This window comes from Oryctolagus cuniculus, chromosome 8 (assembly GCF_051225735.1).
Source record: "Oryctolagus cuniculus isolate XC-2025 breed Fujian yellow rabbit chromosome 8, ASM5122573v1, whole genome shotgun sequence".
NCBI lineage: Eukaryota > Metazoa > Chordata > Mammalia > Lagomorpha > Leporidae > Oryctolagus > Oryctolagus cuniculus.
Genome location: NC_142874.1, coordinates 132,749,594 through 132,766,644, shown reverse-complemented (window position 1 = coordinate 132,766,644; position 17,051 = coordinate 132,749,594). Strand labels below are relative to the sequence as shown.

Below are 17,051 nucleotides of genomic sequence, written 5' to 3'. Positions count from 1 at the left end.
ATTCCATTTAATTTGAATCAGTGGGGTTTCACTAATAGTTTTTCAATATGTGATATATCATACTTTATGAGCATTTAAATAAATTCAAATGGAAAATATACTCTGAGATGGGTGCTGGCCTCGTGGTTAAGATGCCAGTTAGGCAACAGGTGTTTGGTATAGATTAAGTCTCCACTTGGGATGCCCGCATCCTATATCCGAGTGCCTAGGTTTGAGTAGAGCTGTGGCTCCAATCCAGATTCCTGCTAATCTATTTCTTTGGAAGTGGCAATGATGGCTGAAGTGCTTAGGTCCCTGCCACCCACTTGGGAGACCTGGAAGAAGTTCCTAGCTCCTGACCTCAGCCTGACCCAGCTCTGGCCGTTGCAGGCATTTGGGGAGTGAGCCAGCAGATAGGAAATCTCATTTTCTGTCTGTCTCTCAGTTTCAAATACATACACACGTACCTATATGCATATGCTTTTTTAAAAAAGATTTTATTTATTTATTTGGAAAGTAGAGTTTACAGACAAAGAGAAAGAGAGAGAGAGAGAGAGAGAGGTCTTCCATCTGCTGGTTCACTCCTTAAATAACCTCAGTGGCCTGAGCTGAAGCAATCCTAAGCCCGGAGCCAGAAGCTTCTTCTGGGTCCCCCAGAAACTTAAGCTTCTAAGTTTGTGATAATTTGACAAAGAAGCAACAGTAGGTGCAGGGGCCCAAGTATTTGGGCTTTTCCACTGCTTTCCCAGGGCATAGCAGAGAGCTAGTTTGAAGTGGAGTAGCTGGAATGCAAACCAGCACCCATATGGTGCCTTAGGCAGAGGCTCAGCCCCCTATGCCACAGGGCCAGCCCCACATCCTCTGTTGGAGTTCCTGGGTTCAATAACTCCCTCTGGCTCCTGATGTCAGCTTCCTACTAATGAGGACCCTGGCAGAAAACAGTGTTGACTCAAGAATTTGAGTCCTTTCCTCCCACATGAAAGAGCTGGATTGAGTTTCTGATTCTCAGCCCTGGGCTGGCCCAGCCCTGACTGTCACAGGCATATGGAGATTAAAGCGATTGATAGGATCACTTTCCCTGCCTCTCTGCCTTTCAAATCAATAAAAAAAAAATCCATAAAACATATGTGAGTTCAAAAACGAATAAAGGCTTTGCCTTTATTGGTCATCTCCATGTACCATGTTTCCCCGCATCTAGAGCAATAAGCTTTCTGTGTTGAGCATTTGTCCCATGGTGATCACAGCAAGGCACACAAATACAGTATCTTTTACCCAAGTTAAACTCAAAATATTTATCTGTACTGGAAGATGATAAATATATAAAAGATGTCTACAAATCCTCTTAATGAATGTAAATTACATCCTAGGCACTATAAACGCTTAGCCATGCTCCAGTGCAATGCATAGTGCCCTTTCAAGGTGACAATGCTGTTGTCCCCAAGCCCTTGGCATTAGCTGAGTAATAGCCCCACAGTTATATCAGCCTCCTGATCTCCAGACCTTGTTAATGTTACCTTATGTGGCTCAAGGCACTTTTCTTTTTTTTTTAAGTTTTTATTTAATGAATGCATATTTTCATAAATACAACTTTAGGAATATAGTGGTTCTTTTCTCCATACCCACCCTCCCACCCCAATTCCCATGCCACCTCCCTCTCCCTCTCCCATCTCATTTTTAGTTTGATTTTATATACAGAGGACCAACTCCATGTTAAGCATAAATTGCAACAGTTTGTGCTCATGCACACACACAACATATAGAGTACAGTTTGAGAACAAGATTTGCAGTTGATTCTCATAGGACAACTCATTCAAGACAGGGGTCCTACATGGGGAGTAAGTGCACAATGACTTCTGTTGTTCCTTTAACAATTAACACTCTTATTCATGACGTCAGTGATCATCCAAGACTCTTGCCATGGGCTACCAAGGCTATGGAAGCCTTTTGTGACCATACTCCACTAGTATTTGGAAATGGCCATAAACATATGCTTCTTTCCCTTCAGAGAAGAGTACATCCTTCTTTGATGACCCTTTGGTTCCACTGAGGTCTCACAGAGATCCTCCATGCAGGATATTGATTGTCAAGGTACTTTTCATAGGGGATGAAATTAGTGCACTGGAGATGGGAAAATGATTCTTGATAAGTGAGGGACACCCTAGATGAAATCACAAGGGCTCTTTTCAAGAGGGTGCAAGAAGGTCAGAGGAAGAGAAAGATGGTGAGACTTCAGAGGTGGGAGACAGAAAAGGTGCCGTGATGTGGGTACATGAACCAGTGAACGAGGGGACAGCTAGCAAGGCTGGGAAAGTGGTTTTTTTTGTTTGTTTGTTTGTTTGTTTTTGCCAAGTCACATTTGGATATTTATAACATCATTTGGGTGCCATACAAAATTATTAAATTAAAAATTAGCCTACTATGGATCTATTGAACTTCAAGTCCTGCCTGTAATTGCCGTGGCAGGACCAGACCAAATGATTTCACAGGTGGTATGCGTCCTGTGGGCCAGACATTCCCCACCCCTGCTGGAGTCTGGAAATAAAGCAGGAAACAGAGTCTCCCACAGCCTCCACGTGGAGCCAGTCCTGACAACACCTTGATTTGAGCTCTGAAGGATTTGGTAGGATCTCCGACTTTCAGACCCAAAAGAGAAAAATTTGCATTGTTTTAAGCTTCTAAGTTTGTGGATAATTTGATATAGAAGCAACAATGAAAGAAAATTATGACTCTGATACCCTGCTTCTACAGTGCTCTGTGACTCATCATTTTGGTCATGTTTTTACATGGTTCTGTCAGAGTGCATTTCTCTAATGTCAAGGTGTATTTGTGAAACAAAATAGAATAGCATACAGCAAACAACATTGGGACTGGAGGCCTTTTGAGTCACAGAACCAGATTCACATACCTTGGAGTAATGTCTACTGCAAGATTCTCTGATGCTTACAGTTTGTAGTACAGTACCAATTTTTAAATCATAAAAGTGCCAGATTTAGAGCCTTATCTCTTTTGCAAATCTCTTAAAATTGTGCTTGAATTAAAAGTGGACAGCATCAAAGAACTCATTTATGAATACTGGATGATCACCTACAACCTAAGAATGGGATACTTTTTAAAATATTCAATGATGCTGATTGATTTCTTAGTCCTTGGAATCGGGATAATTCCTTTATGAACCACATACTCATGTTCCCTCACCAGACAGTTAATTTCCAGTCCAATGTGAATGTTGTGTCAACAAGTATCAGAGTGACAGGCAGTGGGAAAAAAATGCTGTCTTCAGGAGGAAAAAGGTTTTCTGTTGATTTACACAGAACAAACCATGTTTTCTTTTTTTTTTTTTTAAGATTTATTTTTTTATTTGAAGGTCAGAGTTACACAGAGAGAGGAGAGGCAGAGAGAGAGAGAGAGAAAGAGAAAGTCTTCCATCCACTGTTTCACTCCCCAATTGGCTGCATTGGCTGCAGCTGCTCTGATCCGAAGCCAGGAGCCAAAAGCTTCTTCCAGGTCTCCCACGTGGATGCAGGAGCCCAAGGACTTGGGCCATCTTCTATTCCCAGGCCACAGCAGAGAGATGGATTGGAAGTGAAGCAGCCGGGTCTCGAACCAGCACCGATATGGAATGCCGGCACTTCAGGCCAGGGCCTTAACCCACTGTGCCACAGCACCGGCCCACAAACCATGTTTTCTTATGTTGCTCCATTCAATCCAAAGAACTAAAAACTCCTACTTACGTTGATTACCGTAAACCATTTGAGATACTGAACAGTAAGTGCAGGAGCCCAAGGACTTGGGTTTTTTTTTTCTTTATTCTTTTTTTTTTTTTTTTAGAGATTGTATTTATTTATTTGAGAGGTAGAGTCATAGACAGTGCGAGGTAGAGACAGAAAGGTCTTCCTTCCGCTGGTTCATTCCCCAGGTAGCCACAACGGCTGGAACTGCGCCAATCCAAAGCCAGGAGCCAGGAGCGTCTTCTGTGTCTCCCACATGGGTGCAGGGGCCCACGGACCTGGGCCATCTTCCACTGCTTTCCCAGGTCATAGCAGAGAGCCGGGTTGGAAGAGGGCAGTTGAGACCAAAACCAGCGCCCATATGGGATGTCAGTGCTGCAGGTGGAGGATTAACCTACTGCACCACAGAGCCGGCTTCTGGGTTTTTTTCTTAAAAGGTATTATTATAAAATTTTTTCTCTTTGGGAATAGTGCCTAATTCTTACTTGACTTAGCCATTGAATTGTCATATGTTAGATGCTATAAACTTTTTGAGTACTAAGTTGATGTGCGTTTAACCATCACACTTGATTTTGTGTAAATGTTATTAACAAGTGTTAGTGTAAATTCATATGACCAGTTTTCTAACAGCAAAGAACCTCACAAAGCATATTTTTTATTTAACATTATCATAGACTGTTATTAAAAAACCAGTGCTGGGGTGGCATTGGGCCTAAGAGGCAAGTTAAGATACTATGTCCCCTGTGACAAAAAAAAAAAAAAAAAAAAAAACTAAATGAAAGATCTCTGAGTGAAGATAATTGAAAATGAATCTTGATGAAGAATGGGCTGGGAGAGGGAGTAGGAGATGAGATGGTTGTGGGTGGGAGGGAGGTTATGAGGGGAAAAGCCACTATAATCCAAAAGTTGTACTTCAGAAATTTATATTTTTTAAATAAAAGTTAAAAAATAAATATATAAAATAAAAAAGGAAGAAAAAAATAAAAAAAAAATTGGTATCACAAAAATTTTTTGGCAAAAAAAAAAAGAAAAAAAAAGATATTGTGTCCCACATCAGAGTGCCTGGGCTTGATTTCGAGCTCTGGGTTTGGATTCCAGCTTCCTGCTGATGCACGCCCTGGGTGGAAGCAGTGCAGGCTCAGGTAGTTGGGTGCTTTGCCATCCATGTGGAAGTCCTAGCTCATCTTCAGCTTTGTCCAGTCCTGGACAGTGCTATATTTGGGGACTCAATTACCATATAGGAGCTGTCTCTCTGCCTCTAAATTAAGAAGATTAAAAAAAAATGCCAACTTGGCCGGCGCTGTGGCACAGTGAGTTACAGCTCTGGCCTGAAGCGCCAGTATCCCATATGGGCGCCAGTTCTAGTCCTGGCTGCTCCTCTTCCGATCCAGCTCTCTGCTATGGCCTGGGAAAGCAGTAGAAGAAGGCCCAAGTCCTTGGGCCAATGCACCCACGTGGGAGACCCAAGGAAGCTCCTGGCTCCTGGCTTTGGATCGGCACAGCTCCAGATGTTGTGGCCATTTGGGAAGTGAACCAGCAGATGGAAGATCTCTCTCTCTCTATTTCTCTACCTCTCTCTGTAACTCTGTATTTCGAATAAATAAAGCAAATCTTTAAAAAAAAAAAAAAGCCAACTTTTTTTTTTTTTTTTTGACAGGCAGAGTGGACAGTGGGAGAGAGAGACAGAGAGAAAGGTCTTCCCTTGCCGTTGGTTCACCCTCCAATGGCCGCCGCGGCCAGCGCGCTGCGGCCGGCGCACCGCGCTGATCCGATGGCAGGAGCCAGGAGCCAGGAGCCAGGTGCTTTTCCTGGTCTCCCATGGGGTGCAGGGCCCAAGCACCTGGGCCATCCTCCACTGCACTCCCTGGCCACAGCAGAGAGCTGGCCTGGAAGAGGGGCAACCGGGACAGAATCCGGCGCCCCGACTGGGACTAGAACCCGGTGTGCCAGCGCCGCTAGGCGGAGGATTAGCCTAGTGAGCCGCGGCGCCGGCTAACTTTTTTTTTTAAAGCCAACATTTCCATACCAGAGGCATCATTAGAAAAGTTTCTTGGAATTTCCAGGAGTAGCTTGCTAGTGCACACTGATTAGACTGACTAGAATGTGTTAAAAATATGAGACTAAAGGATTTGTTAATAAAGAACCCCTGTGGACTACACTTGTGGTACATATGGGAAACATTTTAATGATGCTATGTTAGATGTGGTATTAATGATACCATCCTTATATGTATGGTATGGGAAAATTTTTAAAAATATATTAGAGCGAAGCTGGCATTGTGATGTAGTGGGTTGTATCTACCACCTGTGATGCTGGCGTCCCATGTAGGTGCTGATTCAAGTTCCAGCTGCTCCACTTCTGATGCAGTCCCTGCTAAAGAGGCCTGAGAGAAGCAGGAGAAGATGACCCAAGTGCCTGGGCTGCTGCTACCATGTGGGAGTCTTGGATTCAGTTCCTGGCTCCTAGCCTCTGACTGGCCCAGCCTTGACTACTGGGGCCATTTGGGGAGTGAAACTGTGGATGGAAGTTATCTCTTCCTCTATTTAATTCTTGTCTTTCAAATAAATAAGCAAAATATACTTAGAGGCATGTTTTCATTTGATTTACTTATGAGTATATTACAATTAAACATGAGATTATTGGAATACTAATTTTATCTGGATATTGAAGTAAAAACAATTCCATTCTATTGAATTCAGCACAAAACTAAGCTCACCCTTTTATAAGTAATAAGAACTTTTCTGAGTAGTTGATATACACATAAACCAAGCAATATAATTTTTACTATGTGCTTCATTATCTTGTCACAAGTAAAGAAACTTAATAACTCAGAGATGACTTTCATTATCATGTAAAGTGATGTTGGTCCAATAGTGCTGTGAACTGTATTGGAATGAATGAGTGAAAGTAAATGCTTCTATACCTTATAACTAGTACTGTAATTAGGCTAGATATGTATCTTCTCTGGCAAGCATAATATAATGTATTTTAAATTAAATAATATTACTTTAAAATTAAGGCTACTAGCTAATAGAATTCAACTTATTTGTTGGTGCTTATTAAATAAAGGTGATCAAGAAATATCAGTTATATGAAAGTTTGAGGATTATTTATGAATTGAATTAAAATTGTATTTTTTTTCTTTTGAAAAAGCCTATTTACAAATGAATAAAATTTATCCTTTTACCAGAGGTTGGATGTTTGTGTTTGTTGAATGACAAATGGGACAGAGAGGAACTGGTTTTATGATGTTAATTTAAATTCAGAAATTTTTTCAGAATGTCTTATCTACAGCATAAATGAATGAACTCTGGGCCACTCAGATGTTACCACTGGTTATTATCTCATCAGACCATCAGAATTCTTCTGGAACCTATCAGATTAAATTAAATCAAGGTTCCCAAATGGCCATGAAACATGTGACTCATTCTCTCATAAGACAGCAGTATTTGGTTTTCTGGTCAATATTCTGGAAATCAGGAACTATCATTTGATTACTGAGAGTCTGAAAAGTCATTTGACATCTCCACATCTGTTCTTTCCTCTGTGAAACCAGAGATAGCATTATTCATCTCTGAAGAAAGTAGAAAATAGGTTTGCAAATATTTTCTCCCACTCCATAGGGGTTGTCTCTTCCGTTGATTATTTTTCTGCTGTACTGAAGCTTGTTAGTTAAAAGTGATCCAGTTGGCTTATTTTTGCTTTTAGTGCTTGTCTTTTTAGATTCATATTAAAAAACTCATTGCTAACACTAGTGTCAAAGAAGCTTTCCCCATATGTTTTCTTCTTGTTATTTTACAGTTTTAGGATTAAGGCTTTGGTTTAAGCCATTAATCCATTTGAGTTGGTTTTTGTATGTAAGCAGAAAAGATCCCATATCATTCTTCTCTATGTGGATTTCCAGTGTACCCATTGCCATTAGTTGAAGAGACAGTTCATTTCCTATTGTGTGTTCTTGACACCTTTGTTGAAGATCAATTGGCCATAAATTTGGAGACTCTTTGTTCCGTTCCATTTGTCTATACATCTGCTTAGTAGTGGTTTAATATACAAGAGGTACAAGGAATTTAAGCAACTCAATAATAAGAAACAAATAGCCCAGGTAAAAAAAATGGCAAGAGGCTGATAAACATTTCTCAGAAGATAAACAAATTGCCAGTGGGTACACAAAAAGGTGCTCAACTTCACTAACCCTCAGGTAAATGTGAATCAAGATTACAATGAAATATCATCTCTCACCTGGTAGGATGGCTGTCATCCTACGACATCTTTCGACAAAACATAAATGTTGGTGGCGATGTAGAGAAAAGAAAGCTCCTGCATTCTACCAGTGGGAGTATAAGTTGTGCAGTCATTATGGCAATATGTATGGAGACATAATCAAAAGCATTTAGATTCTTCAGAAAATTAGAAACAGAACTACCACATGATCCAACAATTCTTAATTATATACAAGAATACTCCAAAAAGTTTGTAGAAAAATGAAACTCAAAGATAATTTTATTTTCCTGAAAAAAATGAACTACATGCATAGTTTTTTTTTCATAATACATATTTTCCATGAACTTTTTGAAATTCCTTCATATGTCCAGAAAAAATGAACTCAGGATCTTAGATTATCCGTGCTCCCATGTACATTGTAGCACTATTAACAAAGGCCACAATATGAAATTAACCCAAGAATCCATCAACAGATGCATGGGTAAAGAAAATGTAGTGTATATACAACAAAACCTTACTAAGCTGTAAAAAAAAGATGGAAACCCTATCATGTGCAACAACATGGTTGAATCTGGAGGAAGTTTTGCAAGTAAAATAAGTCAGATGGAAAAGCAAATACTGTATGATCTCTGTAGTATGTGAATTCTCAAGAACTCAAACTTAGAGAATGCAGTGGTGGTTGATAGCTTAGGTTTAAGGAGAATGGCAAGGCATTGGTAAAAAAGGCACCAAGTTTCAGTTTTGCAGGATGAGCAAGATCTAGAGGTCTAATGTACAGTATTGCAACCAGAGTGAATAATACTGTATTTTGTCTTTGAAATTTGGTGAGAGGATGGTTCTTAAATTCCCTCACCACACACACTAAGACAACTCTGCGAGGTAATGAGTGTGTTAATTGGATTGATTGTGGTAAACATCCCACAGTGTATCTGCATATCAAAATGGCATGTTGTATGCTCTAACTAACTAATTTCTGTTAGTCAATTATATTTCCATGAAGCTGAAAAAATAAAATGAAATTAGAGTAAAAACCAAACACTTAGGTTTTATATATATATATATAAAATAATTTCTAAGTTTGAAGGGTTATACAGATGTTAAAGTAGTTTTACATAAATCTTGGATTTTTCTTAGGTTATCCAAAGAAAGTATTTCCATAGAACAAGCAGTTAAATGTGATTCTGTTTTCTCTTGTGTTTACTCTCGATGTAAATGTTTTATTTTTGATGTGACACTACTTCTGTGTTGTGTACTTTTTTTTTTCAAATAGAGTCTGTCTGTAATGAACTCTCTTTGATCTATCCTGAAACAAATGACTAACATTAATAGTGGGAACACCAAATCAAAGAAGTGTGCCTTCTGCATATACATTCTCCTTTATATTTTTAATGTATTTCTAATACATTAAAAGGTAATAAAATAACTAGTAATAAAATAATAAAATAACTAGTATGTATGTGAAAACTGAAGTCATCCGTTTCTTTGAGAATTCTATCTGGCATTTATCAGTGTCAACTTCGTATATGTTACTTGAAAATTGTCTAATGTTGGTGTGGAAATTGTTTTCATGTAATGTTTCTCACAGAAAAGTACTGAAAATTCAATAAACTATACATAATGCCCCTAATACTTTTATAAGATGGTAAGGTTTTCTCTGTATTAGTGGATTAGGATGCATTATGACCATATTATTGCAGTCTTTTCTCATCCTTTGTTGTGGGTTTAAAAATGAATTTAATATCAGACATGAGGAATACTGAAAACCTTTTTTAATTTATATTTATAAAAAGGAAATCAACGAAACTTCTGAGTTTAAAGCCCATGAGAACACTGGGTTATTTTCTTTTTCTTCTTTCATCTATATAATTATAGAATGGATTGACTTTTTTTTCAACTTTGATTTAATAAATATAAATTTCCAAAGTACAACTTTTGGATTATAGCAGCTTTTCCCCCCATAACCTCCCTCCCACCCGCATTCATCCCATCTCCCACTCCCTCTCCCATCCTATTCTTTATCAATATTCATTTTCAATTATCTTTATATACAGAAGATCAACTTAGTATATACTAAGTAAAGATTTCAACAGACTGCACGAATGGATTTACTTTTAACAACTTTGAAGTAACTATAAAAGTACTATATGGGGAGTAAACTTCGAAAATTCTTGTGAAAATGAATCTTGTAAGCTAAGATATGGAATCAACCCAAATGTCCATCAACTGAAGACTGGATAAAGAAATTATGTGATATGTATATCATGGAATACTACACAGCAGTAAAAAAATGAAATCCTGTCATTTGCAAGGAAATGGATGAAAGTGGAAAACATCGTACTTAGTGAAATAAGCCAGTCCCCACAGGACAAATACCATATGTTCTCCCTGATCTGTGGTAACAAATACATCGCCTAAAAGATAATCTGTAGAAGTGAAATGGACACTTTAAGATGCGATGACTTTGAAAAGCCCTTGTCTTGACTGTTGAGGAAGGTTTTTTTTTTTTTTTTTTTTGTCATACTAATTGTTAAACTCTTTACTTAGTATAAACTGTATATGTATAAGGTTAGTTGAAAATAGATCAATCAAATCTTATAACCAGTTGAATCCTTTTAGATTACAGATAATTTCCTGTGTAACAAGTACTTCCATTTATTTATTTATTTATTTATTTTTGGACAGGCAGAGTGGACAGTGAGAGAGAGAGACAGAGAGAAAGGTCTTCCTTTTTGCCGTTGGTTCACCCTCCAATGGCCGCTGCGACCAGCGCACCGCGCTGATCTGATGGCAGGAGCCAGATACTTATCCTGGTCTCCCATGGGGTGCAGGGCCCAAGCACTTGGGCCATCCTCCACTGCACTCCCTGGCCACAGCAGAGAGCTGGCCTGGAAGAGGGGCAACTGGGACAGAATCCGGCGCCCCTACTGGGACTAGAACCCAGCGTGCCGGTGCCGCAAGGCGGAGGATTAGCCTAGTGAGCCGCGGCGCCGGCCATACTTCCATATTTTTAAAAAATAACCATTTTTGCCTAATAACTACTGCTATAAAATTGATTATCTAAATAAAAGTTTGGTGGGAATGTGTATGGCACAACAGTAAGGGTGGCAGTTAGGATACCCACATCCCATGTAGGGGTGCTTGGGCTTGAGTTCAGGCTCCATCTATTTTTCCAGCTTCCTCCTAACGCACATCCTCTCAGGCAATAGGTGACGGCTCAAGAGATCGATTCCCTGTCACCCACATATGAGACCAGGGTTCAGTTCCCAGCTTTTGGGCACTGTGGAGTGAACCACCTGAAGACAGATTTCTCTCTTTAGCTCTGTCTCCGTATCAAACAAATATATGTTTTTTTAATTATTGGAGGCTTTCAAAAAAAAGATTGGAAATTATCAATCTGTGTCTTAAAAGTATAAGACCAGACATAGCATCTAGATGTATTTTATTAGTGCTACAGTAATTTTAAAAAGGTTGCTAATAGGAAATAAAATAAGTGTGGATTGGGGCCAGCTCTGTGGCGCAGCTGGTTAACGCACTGGCCTGAAGTGCCGACATCCCATATGGGCGCCGGTTCGAGACCTGGCTGTTCCACTTCTGATCCAGCTCTCTGCTATGGCCTGGGAAAGCAGTATAAGATGGCCCAAGTCCTTGGGCCCCTGCACCCACGTGGGAGACCCAGAAGAAGCTGCTGGCTCCTGGCTTTGGATTGGCGCAGCTCCGGCCATTGCGGCCATCTGGGGAGTGAACTAGCGGATGGAAGACCTCTCTTTCTGCGTCTCTTCTCTCTCTGTGTAACTCTGATTTTAAAATAAATAAATAAAATCTGAAAAAAAAACAAGTGTGGATCAACAGAAATCGATAGATAAATAGATGATAGATGTGTATGTTTCAGAGAGAATATGTATAGAAAATTTATATAGATGGTATGTATATGTTTATGTATATAGCAAATAGAATATATAGAGATATAAAAGCAATAGGGAAAAATATTTTCCCTCTGATATATATCTCTATATAGACTGATATTTATTTATATGGTATATATTACATATATATGGTATATAAAAGATATTATTAAATCTACATAGAAGATATATAGATGTAAAGATAGATATCAGAATATATAGACTACATCCACATATATATATATATGAGAAAGAATTTTCAGTAGTATATATATATATGTACAGTTTGATAACTGGAGATTAGAAATTTAATTTTACAGAATATACTTGCATTTTTCATTTTCTCTACTTGGAGTATGTTCTTGTTCCTGACAATTTCTAATTTTTTATAACAAATGTGGAAACAACTTTTATGAGTTTATATTGCTGCTTGTAGTTCTAATAGCACAAGATAGATTTATAAATTTGTTTTTTTAAGATATAATATGAAAAAACTGCTAAAAGCATGTCCTTTAACCTTGGACATCATCTTCAAGTGGACTTTATTGTAATATAGAAATACTGCTTTTTTAGAAAAGTGTGAGTAGCTGAAGTATCAAGCTACCTATTTATAGTAGCTGGGTGAGGACATCTCTAGTTACATGAGAGCTCTTGTGTGATTGTCATATGCTACATCTACGTAGAGTTTTAGTATACTAAACCGCCTGATAAGTATGGAGTATCAGCTTTTATTAATCTTCACTGATAACACAGTGTCTTTTTAACATAGACACTGATCATTTTTCGTTTAGGGGCCAAATGAAATCCTCAGTAAGGCTGACAAATAGTAGCCTCAGGTGAACACACGACATTTTTACTCCAAATCAAAATGAGTTCTGTGCTAAGTGCTCCTTGTGCTGTCAGTTTGCTAACAAGTGTTCTGAGGTTCAGATCTCATCAGAGAACAAAGTGTCTCTTTAAGAAAGTGATAGAAGATTCTAGCCCTGAAATTATATTACTGAAATGAATACACAAGAGTATAAAAAGGGAATAGAGTGTCATCCAGTACACTTAGTACCTATATCATGGGTAGAATGAAACCATTATCTTGTACCAAAAAAATGTCCTTATGGATAAATTATTCAATCTAGAATGTTTCTGAGTCAAGTTTACAGTAAAAAGGCTACTGTGTACTTGAATGTCATTCTAAGAGCAAGAATTAATTTCATTTTGTGCACTTTCTCTATGAATAAATTGATCCAAATCTATTTAGCCCAATTGCCACAAAAGTGACCAAGTTTGTATTTCTGTTTCAATAGTGGTATTTGGTTATTCTCTTTAGAAATTTAAAGTCATTTTCTAAATTACAGGATACTGACATTTGTGATGAATTATCTGTGAGATTACTATTGGGCTGAATGCAGTAATGTGAAAATCTGTTCTTAAAAACAATTTCGTTTATGTAGTTATGCCTCTAGAACATAAATATGTATTTTAAAATTTAAATATTTACTTTTACTGATTTTTAAGGCTTCAAAAAAGCTTTTAAACTACTATTTTTGAAAGATTTGTGTATTTATTTGAAAGTCAGAGTTAAAAAGAGAGAGGGAAGACACAGAGAGAGATCTATCCACTGGTTCACTCCGCAGATGGCCACAATGGCCAGGGCTGGGCCAAGCAGGAGCTGAGAGTTTTCATCAGGGTCTCTCACATAGGTAGCAGGGGTCCAGATACTTGGGCCACCCTCTGCTGCTTATTCCAGGCCATTTGAAGGGAGCTAGATTGAAGGTAGAGCAGTCGGGATAGGAACTGTGCCAATATGGGATCTTGGCATTGTAGGCGGTGGCTTAACCTACCATGCCACAACACTTGCCCTCAACTGCTACTTTCCAGCTGCTTTTAAAATGAATATCCTCGTAATCAGTGAATTATTTGGTAGCTGTTTAATGAAATTCTGTAGTTTATACTTCCTTAGTATACTTTTTTTATCATGGGAGTGGGTCTTTCCTATTAAATAATCCTCCTTATCTGTCTTCACGTTGGCTATATCCTATACACCAGTTTGTGCTGCTTGGCAGTAGTCCACTTTTAATAAAGAATCATGCTGTATTCAACCAAATTATTAAATTCGGTAAGATGAGCACACTGAATGGATGGATTTTTATATATTTTTTAAGGATATTGTAGGTGTTTCTTTAAGAAGCCTGAAGTTCTATACCATGCAGAACCTCTTTTAAATGTATGTAATAGCAACTGAAATCAAGGTAGTATTGATGTTGGTAATGACTTAACTGTATGTTAACTTACTATTTCTTATCGTCTTTTCTTCTGACTCCAGATGCAATAACAGAACCCAGTGTGCAGTGGTCGCAGGTCCTGATGTTTTCCCAGACCCGTGCCCAGGAACCTATAAATACCTTGAAGTGCAGTATGAATGTGTCCCTTACAGTACGTATATCCCTGTACTTTTCTTTTAAGCTTTATTTTGCATGCACTGCGAAAATATTCTTTGTGAAGACATAGAAGTAAACACAAAAGTTAAATGGAGGGAAAAAATGGGTTCATTTTAAGTTTTGAGAGTCATAGATCTTCCCATCCACTAAAAGAGTGAAATATCATCTCCATGGACGTGCAACATAGAATTTTCAGGCTATATTTCAATACCTCTTCTAACACTCTTTCCTTAATGCAAGAATGTGAAATATTCAGGAAAAGGTTGAGGCAGTGGTTTGCGAATCCTGCAGCCATCCCTCCAGGTACAAGCCAATGTGGAATGAAATACTCTTGTGTATATAACTGCATAGAAACGGATACATTTTGAATTTGATAGGAGCAGTTATGTCTAAGCTTCATGTACTGTCAACATTTTGTAGATTAGAAATGCATTCATCTGGAGGGAATAGAAGTCAAGGTTTACTTGAACTAAAAGTACAACGTGAATTGCAATTTTTTTAAAGCCTGAAGAAGTGTGTCTTTGCAACTTTGATGTCAGATATGGGATATGCCAACAGCATGTTTTTCCTGCAGGAATAATGAATCAAATAATATAAAATAGAATATTTTCTGGTTTATTTCTATCCAAAGGGAGAATCACTATCCTCCCCCCAAAAATTTTATCTATCAATTATTCAGAGGATTTGTTATTGAAAATCACTCAGCAAGTCCTGTGTTTTTGTATTAGATATTCAGCTCATCCCAAAGATAGGAAACACCTGGGATCATAAACAAGTCCCAGGTTCTGACTTCCTTTGATGTCTCAGAAGCAGCAAGGTGTCTCGGGAACAGCAAGTGTACTGTGCCAAGGTGCCATTGTAGGCATGTCTCCTTCTTGCCTGTTGAAAGAAATGGCACTGTGCTCATGAGCTAGGACTGTGTACTCTTCAGGGCCAGAAACGAATCTGGCCAGCAAGAAATGAACTGAAATGTAATAAGAATAACAATGAAAGCAACCAGGAGGCATATCCATTTTTTGCTTTATTTATACTGTGATTAATCTTAGAGAAAGTTTATGTAGGGAAGTTTTATAAGCTGATTGTCTTTGTTATGAGAAAGCATAAGGGTATAGATCTTATTGAAATCTCAGTGGTTATGGTTCTTACCCTGTTATTAACTCTGTAAGCCTTTCTGTGGAAATACAAAGCTGCTACCATCATTTAGTGTTTAGTGATATTTAAAATAAATCAAATTTATTGACCATCTTGTAACTGAGATGATTATACCTGGGTTGCATAAATAAGATCATTGTGAAATATGTAGAATCTTGTTCTAAAAAAATTCTTTAAGAATATAAAATAAGGTTGGTTTTGTTTTTTAAAGACAATTTTAGGAAATCTATAACTCACAATTTATATTTTCCCCTATTGAAACACGAAAGCCGAAGTGAAATATCGGATTGTAGATTTTATGTTTTTTAAAAATTTAAGAACTTCACAGCTGTCTCTTCAATTTCCTGTATTTCTTCAGAATTTCTTTGAGGATAGCTGCTCCAGAATCCCCTGCCAAACTCCTTCTGAAATATCAACTACTTAAATCACTTCGATAGAAATAAGAACTTGCTTATATACTTTTGCATAAAAGGATTATGGCTTACCACAGATTTCCTTTCTCTCATACATTTTCAGAGATGCGCAATTTTGTTCCTTAATATCCTATATTTAGAGGTGTCTGGTAATCCTGAAAGTTTGCTGACTGCCTTAGCAGTTTGTCTGTATTATATGAAAATACTTAATCTGACTATTTCATTAAATAAGAATTATAAACTCAAGTGTATCTTCTTGCCACTGTATATCCTGGCTTGATTTGTTTCATATAGTATGATCATGTTTGCTTAAATCATTTTTGGCATGTTTCAACTAAAAGTGTATACAGAATTGGAATATATTTAGCAAATATAATATTTTAAAAGCAAGTAATCTCAAGGAAAGTATAAACCACAAGCAATAGTGACTCATTGGACAGGTGGATTGATCTTGTAGAAAGACAACCAGGGAGCAGGGAGCATGGGTATAGAAAAAGATCTGATCACTTAGCAAAAAGATTGGGTTCTTTGGCTTGGGTAAACTCTGGATTTCACCTTTTAGTCCTTCCCCGATGTATTCACAGGTCATGATTTAGAGCAACACTCAGCTATTTACCTCAAACATAAAATACAGTTATTCCAACGATGGTAAGACTAAAGTATCTGTCATTTTTTGACATTTGCTGCATGGATTAAAAGTTTACATACATTATTTTGTCATTTAATTCTCACATGATCCTTTGATGTAAGTATCATTTTTACTGAAGTAGAAATGGAAGCTTGATAGGTCAAAGTAAATGCTTCATGGAAAATATATGATAGCTGGAAACTGGCAGAGCCAAGATTTGAATCTCTTCCTACACCTGTTGTTAAGCTGCAGCTATATATCACCCCATAGACATTTCCCTTCATATTTTTATGTTACTTGATTTTGTTCAATATGTAACATTTAGAATTTTTATCAGTACAGAAATTGCATGTGTGAAAGCAAATCTTCAATGGTCCACATTTTTTAGGGGTGGGAGGGTCCTTTAAGAATGATTTTTAAGCAAGTTTTGTTCCTTTGTAGAAAACAATTGAACCATTGCCAACTTTAGTTTTCCCAAGAAATTCATGGAGCTTTATAGCACAAATTATGTTGTACTCTGAAAGTACTACCTGCAATTTAAAATGAGGTTTTTAACTATCAATACTAGAGAAAAGCCTGTATCTTTACAATTCTTG

General features: G+C 37.8%; 1 protein-coding gene across 18 annotated transcripts in view; it reads left to right on the top strand.

Annotated features, from left to right (window-relative positions):
• The window catches only part of ADGRL3 (adhesion G protein-coupled receptor L3), an 868,573-nt gene that overhangs the window by 475,966 nt on the left and 375,556 nt on the right, over positions 1–17,051 (top strand). For all 18 annotated transcript variants that reach the window (XM_051819791.3, XM_051819792.3, XM_089302717.1 and 15 more), the window contains one exon: positions 14,148–14,257. In XM_051819791.3, coding sequence (XP_051675751.3) covers positions 14,148–14,257 — 110 coding nt within the window. The remainder of the gene's footprint in view (positions 1–14,147; positions 14,258–17,051) is intronic.